This window comes from Gymnodraco acuticeps, unplaced genomic scaffold (genome assembly GCF_902827175.1).
Source record: "Gymnodraco acuticeps unplaced genomic scaffold, fGymAcu1.1, whole genome shotgun sequence".
NCBI lineage: Eukaryota > Metazoa > Chordata > Actinopteri > Perciformes > Bathydraconidae > Gymnodraco > Gymnodraco acuticeps.
In genome coordinates this window covers 3,570,995-3,590,447 of record NW_022990590.1, presented here as the reverse complement: position 1 = coordinate 3,590,447, position 19,453 = coordinate 3,570,995, and the positions used below count along the sequence as shown (strand labels likewise).

Sequence of the window (19,453 nt, the reverse complement as noted above, 5' to 3'; positions counted from 1 at the left end):
CAGGCACACTAACTTATCAACACACACCTAAGGTCACAGACGAGGGAATCTTACAGAAATATACAGACTCAATTCTCAAAGTCCCTTCTTATGAACGCAAAACCTCTCAATTAATTTCATCTGTTTCTGTCCAAACCACATTTACACACACTCACATACACACAGATGTAACGCATGCACACTAACATACACACAGAGTCCATTAGGCTCATGTGTTGGACCCAAACCACGGCCCAGAGTGCTCTTTCATGGCTCCGTCATTACATCAATAAGTCTTCACATTAATCTCGGCACAGCAGAGCACACAGCCTTATTACCAGACCGGCACTGCACCACAGAGGCTCGCTGCGCAGCAGACATGGGCGAAATAGTTGTCAAATATATTCTGGATGCTTGATAAACACAGGAGTGTGCTCGGTTTGGTCTCTTTTTTTGCAAGGGATGTGTCCAGTTTTGAGGCTGGTTAAACGGCAGAGGATAAATTAACCTCAAGTAGTTTGAATGCATGAAATCATATCTAGACATATTTGGCCACGTGAAAAGCTCTTAAAGACTTCTTTTAGAGGTTTCTTTATAGGCTGCTGATTTAATACAGAGTCCAAATTGAAGAACTGGTTTGTAATAGTGACTAATGAGAATCTTTCGCAAAGCCTCTTTTGAAATCTGTGTAACATAAGATCATGCCCTTTTAATGAAGCTCTTGAGAGTAGACTGCAGTTAGTTTGAGAGATTAGCTTACTCCATCATGTGTTATGAAATCAGCCTTTGGTCTGCTCGAGCTCCTGTGAGAAAAGGCTGCTTTGTTAATAATCACTAGGATGGGCTAAGGCTACTAAGCTGAGGCTGCCATCACAAACACAGCATCCAATCACACACAAAATACATTTCTGTGCAGTCTAATGAATATCAAGCTTGGATTCAGAGAGAAAGCAAGGGAGAAAGGGGGAGAAAGGGATAAAGAGGAAAGAAAGGAAATTGAGTGGAAGTGAAGGGAGGGGTGTTTAGCCCTCGTCTGTCCTGGACAGGAAATGGGGTTCTTTAACCTTTAACCCTAGTTCCCACTCTGCGGCTGTGAGTCGGTATGTGTGTTTATCCGCTTGCTTATGCCTCAGAACAGGTTCTTTCAGACCACTGGTTTGACGGACAGATGGTCCCTCGTTGTCATAGCAGCCCATGCAGGTGCGTATGTGTGGAGTTCCTGCCCTAAGGTCGCGCGAGGGTGGCGGTTCGTGGTTGTTTATTATCCGCAGTGCCAACGGGCAGCAGAGTACCGCTGCTCCCAAGGGGTAAGAGTAATGATGGAGGAGAAGGGGGGGAAGGCAGCAGAATGGAATGAGAAAAAGGGAAAGTAAGAAAGAGAGTGGTAAGCTGTAAAACTTTGGAGCAGCGTTCACTTTTATCACCCTGGATCTGTTCTGGATGAGGAAAAGCTGTGAAGCAAGTTTTTCACCCGTCTCTCATGCTCTGCCATAATAAGAGAATAAAAGAATATTGCCTCAGAAAACCTCCGCTGTTCCAGGAACAGCAGCCTTGGCTCGATGACCTCAGATATGGTTCCATTGTATTCTTTTATTCTCCTTTCAACATTTCAAACCGCAAATGCGGCAAGGGGGGGGAGGAAAGACCTGGTGCAGGCGTGAAGGCAGTTTAGCGCTGGGGCCAGGGGTCACTGCTGGAGATTCTCCCCTGAAGGCAAGTCCGCTGCAAACGGGGTAATAATAAACGTTTGGCCGTTTTGAGTTTCTGAACCCCACCACCCCGCCAGCCCCTCTGTCCTGGGTCCACCGGCTACATCTCCTGTATCAAACACTCCCTTGTGCCCATCAAAACGAGTACAACAAACTGTAAAGTCATGTCAAAAGCTTAACTAAAACAGCCTATATTTAAAATTAAGACAACAAAAAATATAGTATCCGTCTTTTTGTTTAACAGTGCAGTTCCAACTAAGAATAAAGTATTGATTTATTTGGCTGACCGGGCTACTATGCTGTAGACCCTTCAGCTCTTGTCAGAATGATTGCAAGGCTTAGTTCAAAAACATTTAAAAGAAATGTATAAATTGTGGAATCTAGTGCATTTTATTTGAGCACTTCTAAACCAAATAACTGCAATTTAAAAGTAGCTGAGGGACACTGAAAAAACCAAGCTAAATGCAGCATACAAGTATATTTTAAATATTATACTTTCAAAAGCGGTATACCCACAACAAAAACATTTCATTATAAGTATGAAATAAAAAATATATTTCTAAAAGTAATTCCAGCAGAACTCAAACATATACTACAGTACTCATTTTTAAAAAGAAGAAATCAAATGACCCTCAAACACACATACAGATTGGTCTCTGCACACACACACACACACACACACACAGTTGGGCATAGTGAAAATATGTCTAATCCCAGGCTTGCCTGTCTGGGATGTTTGTTTTTGTGTTTACTCTGGAATGTCAGACATCCGAGGACACAGCAGAGAGAGAGGTCAAAACCGCAGCGCCCAAAAGACTCAACAAACATTATTAAATTCTAATTTGTTATAAAAGATTTGCGGAACATAGTGTAGGCAAACCATTCACGTCTTTGCACTGTGGGAGCGTGTCCACATGAAATGTAAATTGACAACCATGAGACGCACAAAGAAACTGGGTCTGCATATCATGTTGGATCACATGCAAACAGTATATCTTACCAAGACATTTTATTACAGGAAGTCGTACTGTATAGTGCCATAGCCGAACATGAAACTAAGTAACCGAGGAAATGAGGGCTTAAAGGAATATAAAGAGTTTTAGTAAGACAGCGATAGGACGACTGCAGCATTCAAAAGAAAAACATTTCTTATGAACACATTTCATGAGGATTACTTTACAAAGATGATTATTTCAAATGCATTTGTCATAGCCTAAATAAATGGAAATACGATTATTTTCCAAACGTATTCAGGACACACTCACTAACCTCTACAAACACAAAGGACATGAAAACGTAGAAATCTGTCAGAATAGCAATCTAACTTATTGTTTGGAAGAGTAAAGTGGAAAAGGAGGAAACAGACAGGGTGCTGAAAGGGCCGTTAAGTCTGTGATAGATCTATTGCTGTCAAATAGACATGATTCCTGTGAGTAACTGATGACATTGTTGGGGAATATCCCTTGCAGCTTCCATTGAGGGCAAACATGTGTTGATGTGCTGTGCATTTGAGTGTTTTTTTTCTGCTGTGTATGCTGTGCACTTCATTAGTGAAAAGCCTCAGTGCCAGACTAGCTCCCAGTTAACAGTAGCTAAACGCTGCCTTTGAACTTTTAATAGAGCCCTGAAACCTAACCAGGCCTTAAAGGAACCACAGATCTGCAGGAAAGGAGAAAACAAAAATAAGAAAGGAAAGAGTGTGGAAATGGTCGAGGAAGGAACCTCACAAAATGTACATGTAATGCATTGAAGTGACTAGTGAGACCTGTATTTAAAAAACACATAACATTGGCGCTCAATTAAATTACCTGGATCCTTTAGGTAATTTAATCTTGAGTCATAACACTGCTACTGTAATACTGTGCCGTCCCAACTTCTGTGGATTGGCCGTTAATTGGAAGCACAACATATATGAGACATGCACACGCCTGTTGACTCAGATATAGTGTATATAAAAACACACCTCATTTTCAACACCTGTGTGTGTGTGTGCCTGGACGCGTGATTACAATATGCAGAAATTTCGATGTGTGTGTGTGTTGTGTGTGTGTGTGTGGTGTGTGTGTGTGTGTGTGTGGTGTGTGTGGTGTGTGTGTGTGTGTGTGTGTGTGTGTGTTTAAGTGGGTGTGTGTTTACCGTGGGTGGTTATTTATCTGGGTGGGTGTCTTGTGTTGCAGAATCCTTTGGCATGCATCGCCAATAAAACAGATGTTGGTCTTTATGCGGTCTTTACAACAGGTTCAGCGGTTTTGCCCCAAGTGCTTGTGTGTGTACTGTTGCGAGTGTGTGTGCTTGGCAAGTGTGTGTGTGTATGGCTAAGCACACATAGTCTATATAGAAACCTCTCATCAGTGAACCATAAAAAAAGACCACAAATGGAATGAGCAGGAAAGGTGCGGCATTCTTTCTATGTTTGGGGAATTCTAATGATTTCGGCTCGTAAAGTTGCCAGTTGCCATAGGTATTAACAAGCTATATTAATTGAAGGCTTGACTATTCAATTAGTCAAATTGAGATGAAAAAGAATCTCCAATTATTTAAATAATAATTAGACATTTAAAGGAATTGTTTCCTGCAAAAAAAAAGAAAAATCCTGTGTCATCCTCTTAACATGGAAGATATCCTGCTTTTTTCTGTTTATATATAACAATAAACGGAACATTTGTAGGTTATGTACTGCAAAAATAAATGTAAAGACATAATCTTAGGCTTAAAAAAACTGGGATGGGCATTGTTATTTATTTCTGACATTTAAGACCAAAACCATTAATCAGTTAATCAAATAAAACAAATCAATTCTAATCCAATTCTATACAGGAACATTGAACGCCATGTTAAATCTGCATTCATCAGAGCCCATCTATAAATCGTGTTAGCACTTGCAAACATGTTGCTTATAGCAGGAGAAGCACAGCTGTCATCTAACAATGGTAATGACAGCTCCTCTTCATCTGCTGTAGTGAGTCAGCAGCATGCCAAATGGCATCCATAATACAAGATGCATAATCAATGTCAATAATTACACCCTGTGCTTCTCCCCTGGTATGACATGTAGATATATCTGCTGATACAAAGGGTCTATTCAGGGACAGGAGAGCAGACGGCTGTGGACAGGCCTGTTTATTTGACTACGAACTGTTTACAGAGATGGCCGCTGTGGAGTGAGCGACAGCATGAGATAAATACCCCAGATAATACTAGTGACATGCGGAGTTGAAGAGATCTGCAGAGCCTGCCTGCTCCTCTCTCATGTCATTTGGGAATCACTCCAAAACATAATGGGAAATCAAATGTAATTGCATCTAAGAACTATTTTATAATATTCAACAATGAACCTGTAGCTATTAGCAAATAACGCGCGTTCCCTAAATTAATCTGAAATACACAAACTACAAACATGTTGTTTTTAAATGTGTGTTAAATACTATATAATGTATCTAAAACAAAAATGGCCAACAATACAATTACAATAAACTTCTATATGCAGGGGTTAGGTTTTTTATCAAATCCCTCCATTTTAGTAAATTCAATTTGAGAATTAAAATGTAAAAATCCCAGAATAAGAAACGATGTAATGCTCTCTCTGTAGCATTTTAGAGAAATGCTAAAAACCACTTTACTTAATAACTCATGATGTTATACCTTTATTTAAATTGTTCTCATTCATGGCTTGCATTTCTTCTGATAAATCTAAGGTGATTAACGGGCGCTTCAGTACAGTTCACATATGGAAAGTACAGAGATGTCTATAGGGGACACCAGAGCCGTCCCACAACAGCCAGGGTCCACAGCTCCTGTTGAGGACACAGAGGCCGTGTCCTCAATATGTATTTCCTGGATGGTAAAAATTAGACACTTAAAACTTCGACATGAGCTCATTTCGTGTTGTTGTTCAGTATCTATCGCCAACAACACCATATCACTTTAATGTTGAGAGAAAATACATTTCAGCAGTTGACTGAATACAAAATATATGAGACATACAATTAACAACTCCATTTAAAATGTGACTTAGCAAACTAAATTATAAAACCATATAAAAGGTCATGACTTTCATGTTAAGAGTAAGCATATTTCAGCACTTATCAAAACCAAATATGAGAATTCAAATAAGGACTAATAGGCATAATTCTCTAAGAGCTTTGAGAAATCTGTCTTGAATAATTAAGACTTCAATTCTGGTTACAACCAAGACTACAGCTGAGGCAGGAGTTTACGCTCCACACTTGGAAAATCTTACTTAAGTAAAAGTACAAAAGTAATGGCATTCAAATATAATGAAAGAAAAATATACAAATTATTCATTATGTCCCATTGTGGAATCATCTATATTTCCTTACTGATTTTCTTTTGCTGTTAAAAGGTGGAGCTACTTTATATACTGCTGCTGGTTATCTTAACCTATAATTATATTTCACTTCATTTTACTAGAACATATTTTTGCCAAAAAACATAGTGGCGTAACAAAGTACAATATTGGTGGCTTCCAAATTGTAGTGGAATAGAAGTATAAAGTAGCGTAAAATAAAAATACTCAAGTAAAAGTACAAGAACCCCAAATCTTACATACGTTCCATACTTGAGATAATGTACTTCAATTACATTACGCCCCTAGCCATCTTCACGTCTTTTCATGCATACACTGCCCCTTCCCATTTCAGGTCATAGTGTAGAAGTGTTATGACCCCTGTGTCCGGTAAAATTACACAGCTGTTAAGACTCTCCTTCGTGTTAAAACTAGAAATCCAAAACAGTCAAACATCAACATGACATATTCTATCTAACAAACAGATACGCTGCAGCTTGAGCTGTAAGTTGACTATTAGTTCAGAGCACCTCCTGCTGATGGAACAATGATAACCACCTGAACCTATTGTTGGCAGCGCTTTATGCCTGTAACCAATAAAACTGTTCATCGGAAAAGTCTGGAAACGTAAACAATGAAAGATGTCCGTTTATTGTGTTTTTCTCATTCTATCAGCATCGTTTTTAAAAAGGGAAAGAGATTTTGCAGGGATATAAAAAATGAAACTTTACTTTTTTTCTTTTCACAATAAAAGTCATTGACAGATGACAGCTGCATGTTTTATCGCCTTCGCCCATAAATACAAAAACGCAAGAGTGGAAGAAAGAAAGCAGTCCAAATATTTAATTTATGGCAATGGGCACAGGGGGGGAGTCTGGAGATTTCTTGACAATATGAAAATAAAACGGTCAATAAAACTGCATGGGCCTTGATTGTGGTCTATGGAGAGACCATGGAGGGCCTCCAACACAGCTAACTTTATTACTTCATCTGAGAGAGTGAGAGAGACAGCAACAGATTCAGAGACCATTACAGTCAGATCTTTTCCCCAAGTGGCCACAGTCTCCATGTAAGGACCCCCAGACACTTTGTCACGAAGGACACAATGGAGGGCAAAGCCTGTTTAATTCACTTCACTCCGCTTGTTACTTCAGCAACCAACCTTTTTTTGGTTTACATAACTCTTAACATTATTTCATGGTGCGTTTATTAACTACTATAAAACACATGGTTGTATAAATATAAGACAAGGAGGAGCATTTTTAATAGTAAAATGGATTCTTGTTATGTAAGTGGTCGGTAACCTTATGATGATTGCCAACTGAATAAGTAACTTACAGCCATTTTCCTTTATTACAACAACCCCCAGCTACTCTTGGCATTTAAAATGATTGTAAAAGAAATAGAGTAACAACAAGCATGATAAGATATATTATAGCAACAGATGGGTAAAATATGTCTGCAAGGAAAATGCTCTGGACTTGATTCTACAGTAAAAAAGTATCTTCTTCATTCTCTCTCATATGGTAATAGCCTGTAGGGTGCTGCATCTCTCTTGGCTGAAGCTGTGCTTCAGATCTAGAGTTTCACAGAGCATACTGGGGGACCGGCGAAACCAGAGACAATAACAACAATATGGCCCTTGTATTTTTAGGTTGTGATTACAACAGCCTGTTTCACACAGTTTAATTACACCAGGGAAACCAAACAACTTTGTTGTTTAAAGAAACCCGTGTCCAGAATTGGATCAATCTTTGCTGTTCCCAAATATCCTGGAAAATGAAATAAGGCAAATAAAAGTTCCACGATACTGTACATAGCAGCTTATATGCTTCCACACTACTATTTTAAGATGTACATATTATGTTGTTTATTTTCTACACTTTATATTTTTACTAATGAGGTGCAATGCTGCATTAAAGAGAAACATTTCCCAATTTGGGATCAATAAAGTATATCTTATCTTATGACGGATTAATGAGATACATTAGGCCAAATATCTTTTTCATGCAAATCAATATTTGTGTAACTAACTTACAAGAAACTGACAGTACATTTTGTTTGATAATTGATTTAGTGTTGACTATTATAGCATTGCTTAGGATATTAAACTCAATTCACTAATCATTAAGAACCACTATCAATGTATACATTTAAATGAGAAACGTATTGATACTCACAATATGATTCGCTATAAACTGAATACATTATTACCAAAAATCAAGTATGTGATGGTTAGGACAAGTAACTTCAAAGAGACCAGGCTGTACTTATCCCATCACTTCAAATGCTCTGCCATATTGTTTCTATGCTGTTATGTGGTACTTTGTTGCCATCTGCTGACCAAACAGTAATAATGCCAATACATCCTGTTCTTTTTTTGTACTGTATTATTTCGAAAACTTTGACTATCAAGTCTAACAAAAATATGTATTCAATGGAACCAATATATTTACAACACAGACCGGTATATAAACAATATTATGTGAGCTGATGATACAGATAAATAAGTAAAATGTTGATACACTTTTGCAGTGGCTTACTTATTTTTCCTGTGTAGACTATTTTCTATTATTATTAAACAACTTGAGCAGACAAATCCATGTATGGGTGAAATTAAACAAAAATAAATAATTTCCAAACACGTATAGGCTGAATACCCACCAAATGCCCACATGCTAGTTGGGCCTACATTTCAAAATGCCTGACGTGAACTGTTTCTGTACTGTAGGCCTGATAGTGTTGCAATTACTTTGTGTTTTAACAGAAATAGCGACCTACCTGCAACCTAGTGCTTGTCTGTCTTTTCACCCAAGCTTTCGACCATTATTTTGGGCAAGGAGCTGGGAAAGAACGTGAAACATAAAAGTTTGGGAACCAATAAATAACCAATATAGTCAAACCACTTTTCTTAAAAAATTGAATTTACCTGAATTGTCATGCTGAGGGTCGGAGGGCATATGTTTCTGCAATGGCCGGAACTATGTTTAAACCATAGCTTCGGTTGAATCTTAGGACACTTTGTTTGTTACTCTTTTTGATTTGTTATTAGCCTCGAATCCTCAAACAAATGAAATTTCTTCTGCAATAGTTTCCGAAGTTTTGCAACCTTTATAAACTGTCTGGAAACAATGTGTAAACAGAAAAATGTAAAGCTTGACATTTAATTAGGCACTTTCTGTCAATATGTTTGGGCATGCGTAATGTTGGCTCATCAGGAGACCAAATCACAGGTGTGTTTAAGGGGGACCTGAATCACGTGACCATCATCAAGCTGCAGAAGCGTCATGCAGTGAAAACCAAATCATTATCACAACAGAATTATAAAGCTTCACACCTTTCACAATTTGCAATACATATTCAGATATAGCCAGAAACGTTCCAACCGAGGTCAAATAGAAAAGCGTTGTAAAGAAATGAACAATACATAGGCTACGTTGGAAAAAAGTAGAATGGTATCCAAAAAAATAATGATTTAATAAAATAAGGTTTATATTTTCACCATTATATATTTGTTTCGTACTACTCCAAGAGAGATCAAACGTGTATTAACTAAGGACAGTGTAACACAAGCGTATGGCCTACAAATCCCAAGGTGCATTGCGTCTATTACCATAGCAGCGGGAAGTTGGTTTGTGTGTCCGTCATGGAGAATCAGAGCCGGAGTTTTCGCTGAGATTCTACCGGCTGCCTGCTCGGGAATTCGCCGTTAAGGAAAAGGAGCATGGCTTCGAAATGCGAGTAGTTATATAGCCAAAACACAGGCAACGTTAACCAGGCTCGGGAGGTTCAGGTCACGGGAACAGCGGAGGTCTGTTGCCCGGCGGACCGAGTGTCTTTGCGGGTCAGTGTGGCAAACAACAAGAGTCCGTTAACGAGGTGACCAACAGCATAACACGGAGACTTGAGTACATTTTACAAAGTGTCAGGTAAGAACATACACATTATACACTATTCAATTTAAACAGCAAACCGTAAGCTAGCTAGTAGCTAAGCTAAGTATGGCTGTAACTCTTGTAATAACAACTTCAGCGGATTAATAAACAAAGTTGTTGAGTAGGAGACGTAGCTAAATGTGGCTAAAAGTATCGCTTTCTCTCCAGAATGTGTCGAAAAATAAGTATAAAGTGGCATAGAATTAAGTCGGGGAGTATTATCTATTTATTACTAGTTTTTCCACAGGTACAACTACAAGCGTTGGTAAGGCAAGCAGCTTGCAGTTCATATAGTATTTCTAATTCGTGTATGCTGTTAAAATGTAGATGTGATTGTACTTTAGCTAATTTCACCATAACCTATATTGTAGTGAATATAATCAGTTGTCATTAATTCCTTCTGCTTAGACAACATGGTGTCAGTGAAAGAGACACCTCAGTGAGGAGGTTTCTCCACCGGGAGGCAGAACAGTATCACATGGAAGCAGAGGTGGAGTATTCAGATAAACACTAATGATCCAATGTTGCTTAAAACTGTCACTGACTCTACATGTGTTTTGTTCCCACAGGTCAAGGTTCACTTTCTCTGATTTTGATAAGAATGGAGCGAGTGTGTAGCGTCCTGCTGGAGAAGCTGGACAAGAGTGTTTGTGTGGGAACGCCACATTTCTTCCACAGTGCTGAAAGCCTGAGTCAATGAGGTAAACAACACACACATTTTATCAGCTGTTTAATATCTTTACAGACTATTTGTAAGTGGTGTGTTTGTCTGTTCTCTATAGGCGGCGAGCGTGTGTGTCAGCGGTTGAAAATGCTCAGCAGAAGGCCTGCGAGGTCAGTCAGCTCCTGGGGCAAACCTCTGGGACCCCCCCTTCAGGTCAGGGAGGAGGAGACAAGGGAGTGGAGGAGTGAGGATGAGGAAGATGGAGGCAAATGCCGGGATTCTGCACCCCTTCCTCACATTCCCAATATCAGAGCCTCCTCACGGGTGTCTGTCTCCTTCAGCCTCAGAGACAGGAGCAGGAAAAAACTGTAAACACAATCATTTCCCTGACTCATGAAACCAAAGAGAGGATCGTCACAGTTTGAAGTAGTTTTTATTGCTAAAGTGCAGATTTTCAAGGTTGTTTTTCCTTCCTCAGCCAACACGGTCTTGTAAACATCTTCTTTTTTTTAACCATCGTTTTATGCATTGCTGTAATTTAAAATCAGTTGAACATTAAATGAAATGTTGGTAATCATTTGTTTTGACACATCAAATTAAAACACTTGTATTTGTACATCTCAAAGAAATAAAAAGGTCAATTACATTTCAAAAGACACCCTCACATCAAGATCAGGCAAGGAGGGATTCTAAAATGATCCTCATTTTGCTCAAACGTTGCACTTACTTCAGCACTGATTGACTGACTCAAGTAGATATCTTGGAGAGAAAAAAGAACTTGAGAACTGATAGAGAGGTTTCCCAAACACCTTGGTACAAACCGGTACAAACAGGAAGTGTAGCTAGCATTAAACCGTGGCTAGGAAGCGATAGCCACCAATCCTCTGTTGTTTTTAGCATTGCTAACATTGTCACCTCTTTGATCCCACATGCAGTTGAGCAGTCATTTGTCCTCCTTCTCGTCCTCTGGAAACATCTCGCTGAGCCAGGGCTGCATGACGAACCGCTCCCCGTCAAAATGTGAGAAGTAGTTTTCCAAGGTGGGAATCTCCGGCTAGAAACATCCGAGAGTGAGTCAACAACACGTATGTACACTGAACAAAAATATAAACGCAACACTTTTGTTTTTGCTCCCATTTTTCATGAGATGAACTCAAAGATCTAAAACATTTTCTATATACACAAAATAACCATTTCTCTCAAATATTGTTCACAAATCTGAAAAAATCTGTGATAGTGAGCACTTCTCCTTTGCCGAGATAATCCATCCCACCTCACAGGTGTGGCATATCAAGATGCTGATTAGACAGCATGATTATTGCACAGGTGTGCCTTAGGCTGGCCACAATAAAAGGCCACTCTGAAACGTGCAGTTTTGCTTTATTGGAGGGGTCTGGGGGGGTCCGAAAACCAGTCAGTATCTGGTGTGAGGGGTAGGGTAATGTTGTGAATTGAGTGGCCCATGGTGGTGGTGGGGTTATGGTATGGGCAGGCGTATGTTATGGACGACGAACACAGGCCACTCGATTCACAACATTACCCTAACCCTAACCCTACCCCTAACCCTAATCCTACCCCTCACACCAGATACTGACTGGTTTTCGGACCCCCCCAGACCCCCCCAATAAAGCAAAACTGCACGTTTCAGAGTGGCCTTTATTGTGGCCAGCCTAAGGCACACCTGTGCAATAATCATGCTGTCTAATCAGCATCTTGATATGCCACACCTGTGAGGTGGGATGGATTATCTCGGCAAAGGAGAAGTGCTCACTATCACAGATTTTTTCAGATTTGTGAACAATATTTGAGAGAAATGGTTATTTTGTGTATATAGAAAATGTTTTAGATCTTTGAGTTCATCTCATGAAAAATGGGAGCAAAAACAAAAGTGTTGCATTTATATTTTTGTTCAGTGTAAAAATGTGTGATTGTGGGTGTTAATGTGCTGTGCTTTTCCAGTACATACCCTTGTCCCAGTGAAGCGCATCAGCTGTGTTTGAGGCAAGTATGCTACCAACAGAGAGGAGGATCCAGGCCCGCTGAACAGCACTTTATAATGAGGCGTATTCTCTGCTTTGGGGACCTGCATGCACATATATACAAATAGTGACAATTATACTTTCCAACAATTATATAAATAAGTCCAGAATGTATAAGGAAGGAAAGGATTTTCAAAGAGCTGCTAACCTCAGAGTTTGAATACACTTTGTCCACCCATTCTTGAGGGGCTCGCAGCTCAGAGTCCCAGCTCACCACCACCCCCACCATGTGGCCCTTACTCTCCATCACCACGTCTCCAACACGCAGGAACACATACGGAGGACGAGGGCTGCGCACTTTCTTGGAGGCTGCAGTTAAAGAACAAGAAGAAAATCCTGTGATGCAGTTTTAGCACATTTCACTTTTTTCACAATAACTTTTCCCTGAACAGTGAAGCACAAACATCAATCTACTCATTTGCTTGCAACAGGCTCCAGATGATTTACCTTAAAACAAATATCTGAATATATGCACTGATTAAAGCCTTCAAAATATAAAGTAGACACAAACCTCCAAAGAATTCCAGGTCATTGTCTAAAAGCATGGTCTCTATGGGGCGTGAGTCTTTTAACTCTTCCTCTTCCAATCCGAGTAAAGACCTTCAGGAAGCAAAATATATTGTTAGTAGCACATTAACAAGAGTATCCTGCTTGTTTGTTTCTCTATTGCAACAAAGATGTAACTTTAGATAATGCAATTGAACATCACTTGTCATAGCACATCTTAGTCTCAATCAAATTGTTTAAAAAAAATTGGCTTTGTGAATGTATTTACATTTTTTCTATGTGTTTATCTTTGTTGTATGTGTCAATTTGTCAAAAGCTTTTAGTTCACATTGCATTCTCTTATGTGTATGACATGTGTTATGTTTTTATATTAAAGCAATGCCTTAGTCTGTTTGAAAGGTGTTTTATAAATAAAGTCTATGATTATTACAATCACAGTCCTTTTTGATTCCAAAATATCCCATACTCACTTGGCACTGGACATCTGCTGGTCTGCCCAGTCCATCCATGCTGTGCCATTGAGGTAAGATGTTCTCAAATCTTTCCAAATTCTAAACAACCTGAAACAACATGATTATTATAGACACAAACACTGAAAAGGTAATATTTGGATGCAGTAATCTTACCATATTTATTACTAGTGACTATACTTTACATATAAGCAAGCTTTGTTTAATTTCCCAACACCACATACTTTTTCTGCCCAATACAAAGTTGATAACACCCTGGAACACTGACGCAGTCTTGGATGGATCCTACCGTGCGCTCGCGTGGTAGCGCTGCGTCACCGTGGTGCCGCTCCAGCGCGAGATGAGGTACTGCGCGGGCACAGCGGAGAGCAGCAACACGAGCTGCAGCACCGCGAGGCGCGTGAGCTGAGGCATGGCTGCGCAGCTGGGTGTCACCGCCTGGACACGGAAACGCGAGTCAGGTGGATGTGGCACGTAGGCTATTGGACCCCAAATCAGTCCAAAGTTGACGTGTAAGCCATGTATTTAACAGAAAACACACAAAAACGTTTATATACTGTTACAGATATGTTCTGTGTGTTTGTAATTGGCGGGCATTTGGTTCAACTTCAAATAGGCTACAGTGAAACCTCCATAAACAAGATATGGCACTGCAGAAACCACGAGGAAATGCATGTACTTGTCAAAAGTTGCTGATAAGAGCAGTTATCACGCCTACCTTGAATAAAAATCCAGTCTTTTCTCCAACAAGCCTATCTGCCACACATTGCGTCAAAGAGAGGCTGTTTGCACCTTGAAACAGTGACAGGCTTTCAGTTCTCCTTTATTTACATAAGCTCTCGCCCATGCCGTTGTTACCACCTGGGTGTATTTACATTTATCGTCAATATTGCCAAACAAGTAGTTTGTCCAATCGCAGCAGCCCACGGAGGGACCGGTGGTCCTCTAGCGGCTCGCCACGTCAGGAGGAGCCGAACCAGAGAGGCGTGAGCTGCGGGCGGGAACTGGTTCGTCCCGTAGTTTCGCTTCAAAACCATCATGGGCCTTTCTCATTTAACTAATTTCCCCTCCTCGACTCCTATCCTCGTGTCTTAGTCCCGCTCACAGGAGATGCGAGCCGAGGAGAGAGGAGGGGAAGCAGCTGGCGGTTAGAGAAATGAGAAATCCTCTCTGAGCTGTCATTTTAAAGAGACGTCCATTAATGATGACAGGAGGCACAGCCATCTGTCTGATGAACAGAACTGTGTTCATGATGACTTATATATTTACTTTGTAATTCATTCACAGTGCGGTAGTGAGACAATAACAGGCTACAGATGCGGACATACACACACATATATATTTATAGCCTATAAATATATACAATTTCAGAATCAAACAAGTATGAGAGCATGCACTCACAGCCAGGGCCGTATCCAGGATTTGCTAAATACCGAGGTCCAAACATGCTGGGGGTTCGGGGGTATCCTCCCCCGTGATTTTTGGGATTTTCATGATCTAGTTAGGTGCTTTTTAAGTTCCGGGGGGGGTCACAAATTGGATAATATATTGATTTCAAACCATGTCAGTGGGCTGCAGCATCAATTATTTTTGAAAGTGTAATGCACAACAATCAGTTGATTGTTACTATTAATGATCTGGACATGCAGAAGAGGCTAAAATGATCACAAAACATTGTCAACATTCATTTCCCATGTCTCTCTCCTTTCCATAACCTGCAGCCTCTCTTCCATCTTCTTGAGTCTCTCTGTCTTCTTCCTGTTCATTATTCTCTCTGTCCTACTCTTTCTCTTTGTTCAATCTCTCCCTCGTTGTTCACTTTTTGCTCCTCTTCACTTGTCGCTCCTGCCAGTGAATTAAAAGCAATTCAGCAATTTAGTTCATTTCACTTGTTTGCATTATTTTCTAAATACAAATCTGTTTTGTTTGATTCACAAAAGAGAACAAAGATGTAAGCAAATTGTGTTTTATACAATTGTATGTTATTATGACATCATAACTGCAATAGATGTATGTTGTTAAAAGTATGCCTATTGTCTATATTGTAAATGAAGATAGATAGATACATAGATGGGGTTATTAAGCCTACATTGTTGTGTGTGACTGTACCTGCAGTTCCTCCCTGACTTCCATCACTTTCTCTCTCTCTCTTTCTCTCTGCCTGTCCTGTCTCTTCCTTACCAAAGCTGAGCTTCGACTGACGTAGTCTTTTCATTATATCTGAGTCAGTGTAAAAATAAAACAATACAATGTTATATCTTCAATGTTTTAATCAAATTGAAATCAAATAAAAGCATTACAATGTTTGTTAAAAGGTAATCCTTCTGACATTGGATGAATGTAATTAACTTTAGCTCTCTAACTAGTTTATTCACGCAATTTAAACCAAAGTATAGCCTATAGCTGCAACATAAGTTAGTGTGCATGTTGTCGGACGTCCACTGACTAACGTAGAGCGTTCACACAGGATCTGCTGGTCATATGATGTCCTGATGAACAGGTAACACAAGCAGCCCGCTGGACTCAGATCTCTAGATACCACATCACTCCTCCGCTGCTACGATACAAGTCCGGGCTGCGGTAGTTTGTTGATACGATACATGTCATCTTCTTCTGTTTGCTTTAATCGAGGTTACGTACTTATGCAGCGCCCACATTGTCAGTAAATGGAAGTATTACAAAGAACCCCGTTTAGTGCCGTTATTTCACACGTTTTTTTATACGCAGCTCGGAAATAATTACCGAGGTCCGGACCTCGGTGACCTCAATGGTGGATACGGCCCTGCTCACAGAATAATAACATAACACTATCATACCTCATTCACATCAACAGTGTTTCAGGGCCGGTTCGGAGCTGGAGCTTGAAAAGCACCGGGTTTTCCTGTTCACACCGCAGCGGAGCAGCCTCTTAGCTCCGGAATCCGGTTAGTTTCAAGCACCAAATTTGTTTCCGGCTAGAACAAAAGCACCACCTACGTCACGCTAACGTCGAGGCGGGGGCAGGGGCGGGATCAACTCCTGAACAACAACAAAAATCCGGCGTTTTATCCAGTTTGTACACAACGATGGAGAAACTTAGAGACCAGCTACCTACTGGGAATCTGGTCTTCCGAAGAGGTACATAGGGAGCTGGAGCACAATCGGCCATTGTTGTTGTTGTCGGTGTGAGGGGTTTCCGCACGGTTTGGCTTTATGAAGCAGGCAAGCAAACGGTCACGTCATGATGCAAACGATGACGCAATGACACAGCACCAGTCGGACTCTGGGCGGTGTGAAAAGAGCCGGAGCTAAACCGAAGAACCGGTTCTGAACCTGAAAAGCTCTAGCTCTCAGCTTGAACCGGAGTTGCGTTGGTGTGAATTAGGTATCAGAGACTGGATATATCCCCCCCCCCCCCCCCCCCCCCCCCCCGCCCCCTCTGGTTGCTACAATGAGGATATGAAATTACGGGCCAAAAGTTTTTATTTACAAATATTAAAAGTAAGCATAGGACACCAAACCAACTTAGACATGTCTGCTGCATCTACGCACGCACGCACACACTGTACCACACGCACCTACAGCTCCTAAAGCATATAGGCTCTGTGCACAAGATGGCGTCAACTTCCGGCGGCTGGGTGTGCGGCTGGGTACTTCCGGTTTGAGTACAGCACTTTGACAGCTTGACAGTTTATGTCACACCGAGAGCAAGAATGAGCGGATTTCGGGGTAAAGAAAAGCGATTGGCCTTCCAGCGTGTAAGAAAGTCGGCACTACATTGCTGTGTGCCCCTTTGTACAAATTTGTCCCGTTATCAGAATCAGAATACCTTTGTTAGTCCCACAGAGGGGAAATTTGCAGCGTTACACAGCAGGAAAGAGCCACAGACAGCTTAGTGTTGAATATCTTACATGCGTTAAAAAGTACTAAGTTATAATATAATAAAAAAGTACTAAGTTATAATATAATAAACAATATGCTAAAAAAAAAGATAAAAAGTTACATAATTTTCAAAAATACAGATAAAAAACAAATCAAATCTACAAATCAAATCCTGTAGCAGTTCTTAGGATTTAGCAGCCCGGTATATATATTACAGTTATTAAAGATGGCATATGTATATAAAGTATATATTGCACATAAAGCACATAGTTTGACGGTATTTAACAGCAGCAAGTTACACAATGTTATAATCGGGAGATACGTTTCCATTCATTTCGGCAAGCCTGGGCAACAACGATTAAAAGATTTCTTGCTTCCAAACCAATTGTGTATTTCATTACAAAAAGCAGTTATACCATACTATGTTTAGGTACTAATGAATTATATCCTCAAAACAAACGCACACACAAATAACAAAGGAAAATACACAATTTAATAAATCCACAATATGATAACATTTTACAGATTAATTTAATAAACTTTTACAAAACATATAGGTTGATGTTATATTGGGGGGGAAAATACATATTTAAACATTTCAATTAGTCTGCATATTTAAGTAATGCTAGTTTATATAACAGATGAACAGATGTACAATATCCAGAAAGTAGATGCAAAAAATATATATAATGTGTGCATTTCCAACATATAGACATTTTTATTGATTGGGATAAACCCCTTGAGATGCACCATCTCGTTTTCAAGGAGGTCCCGACAATAGCAACAACTTACAGACATACATAAACAAAAAGACAAAATGCAAAACATGACACACAAGACAAACCACATACAGTCTGTTAAGTAAAATTCAAGCAATGCATACAATCATTACAATTTGAGACAGTCGAGCAAATCAGTTTCATCAATATCAGTTTCATTAATAACAAGTACAGACCAGTTGAAAGTGAGATGATAATGCATGTTTAAACATACCCAATGATGCAAGAGATCGAATAGCAGCAGGTAAAGTATTCCAGTCAGTTGGGGCTTTAAACATGAACGCTCTTCTGCCAATAGATTTTTTTGTAGAGGGGACAGAGAAATAAATCTGAACAGAATGTCTAACTTGATGAATTGGTGAGTAGGGTACAAAATACTGCTTTAAATAAGGGGGATAGTTAAGATAAATGCATTTCACCCTATCCGTTTTTAAGAGTGCGCTTAAGACCTTCCTTTTTGATAAAGCTTATAGTTAGGGCTGATTAGATTCAGCCCCTAGTTTTGCTGATATAGGCTTAGTTTGTCGGGGGACATCTTACTTCTTCCTTCTCTCTGTCTATACCTGTGTACTCTCATGTTCCGATCAACCCAGCTTCCCCAAATATCTTTCTTTTTGGTGTCTGTATACGCCGGGATCTGGAGTCATGGATGATCCTGCGCTCCTCTGTCCTGGATCTTGAGTCGTGGCTGTGGTCCTGGATCATAGGTCCTGGATGGATATCCTCGTGGATTCATCTTCCTATTATACACACATGCATTTCCAAACATTTGGACTACCTATGTTGCAAATGTATTATCTTTTCAATTTACACACGGCATCTATTGCACGTCTGTCCGTCCTGGGAGAGGGATCCCTCCTCTGTTGCTCTCCCTGAGGTTTCTCCCATTTTTCCCTTTAAACTGTGGGTTTTCTTCGGAAGTTTTTCCTTGTACGATGTGAGGGTCTAAGGACAGAGGGTGTCGTATTGTCATACTGATATTTTGTACAAACTGTAAAGTCTACTGAGACAAATGTAACATTTGTGATATTGGGCTATATAAATAAACATTGATTGATTGATTGATTTAAATATCAGCTGAAGCCAATGCGTGTGTCTTCTTACATTTAAAGAAGGCCATTTAAGTTGGTTATACATTGTGCAGTGATGTGTACGAAAAGGACAACCAAGAACAAATCTGCATGGTCTATTGTAGGCTATGTTG

At 40.0% G+C, this 19,453-nt stretch overlaps 2 protein-coding genes across 7 annotated transcripts in view; one reads left to right on the top strand and one right to left on the bottom strand.

Annotated features, from left to right (window-relative positions):
* The window catches only part of irak1bp1 (interleukin-1 receptor-associated kinase 1 binding protein 1), a 14,571-nt gene extending 3,404 nt beyond the window's left edge, over window positions 1-11,167 (top strand). Inside the window, 9 exon segments of the mRNA XM_034228550.1 lie at window positions 9,590-9,686; window positions 9,688-9,764; window positions 9,766-9,851; window positions 9,854-9,923; window positions 10,338-10,424; window positions 10,505-10,529; window positions 10,531-10,630; window positions 10,687-10,787; window positions 10,789-11,167. Coding sequence (XP_034084441.1) covers window positions 9,590-9,686; window positions 9,688-9,764; window positions 9,766-9,851; window positions 9,854-9,923; window positions 10,338-10,424; window positions 10,505-10,529; window positions 10,531-10,630; window positions 10,687-10,787; window positions 10,789-10,965 — 820 coding nt within the window. The 3' untranslated portion in view covers window positions 10,966-11,167.
* Window positions 10,643-14,633, bottom strand: si:dkey-261l7.2. 6 transcript variants are annotated; one of them, XM_034228768.1, is made up of 8 exons: window positions 14,328-14,633; window positions 13,899-14,088; window positions 13,610-13,699; window positions 13,144-13,232; window positions 12,781-12,941; window positions 12,560-12,676; window positions 11,509-11,647; window positions 10,643-10,959 (listed from the first exon to the last, which is right to left on the bottom strand). In XM_034228768.1, exons 2-7 carry the CDS (start codon window positions 14,021-14,023, stop codon window positions 11,537-11,539), a joined length of 693 nt encoding a protein of 230 aa, XP_034084659.1. In that variant the 5' UTR covers window positions 14,024-14,088; window positions 14,328-14,633; the 3' UTR covers window positions 10,643-10,959; window positions 11,509-11,536. The 6 variants fall into 6 exon arrangements, with proteins under 6 accessions (XP_034084659.1, XP_034084660.1, XP_034084658.1 ...); XM_034228769.1 differs by having other exon boundaries at window positions 10,643-10,935; XM_034228767.1 differs by lacking the exon at window positions 10,643-10,959 and having other exon boundaries at window positions 11,008-11,647.
* Between the last annotated feature and the right edge of the window lie 4,820 nt (window positions 14,634-19,453).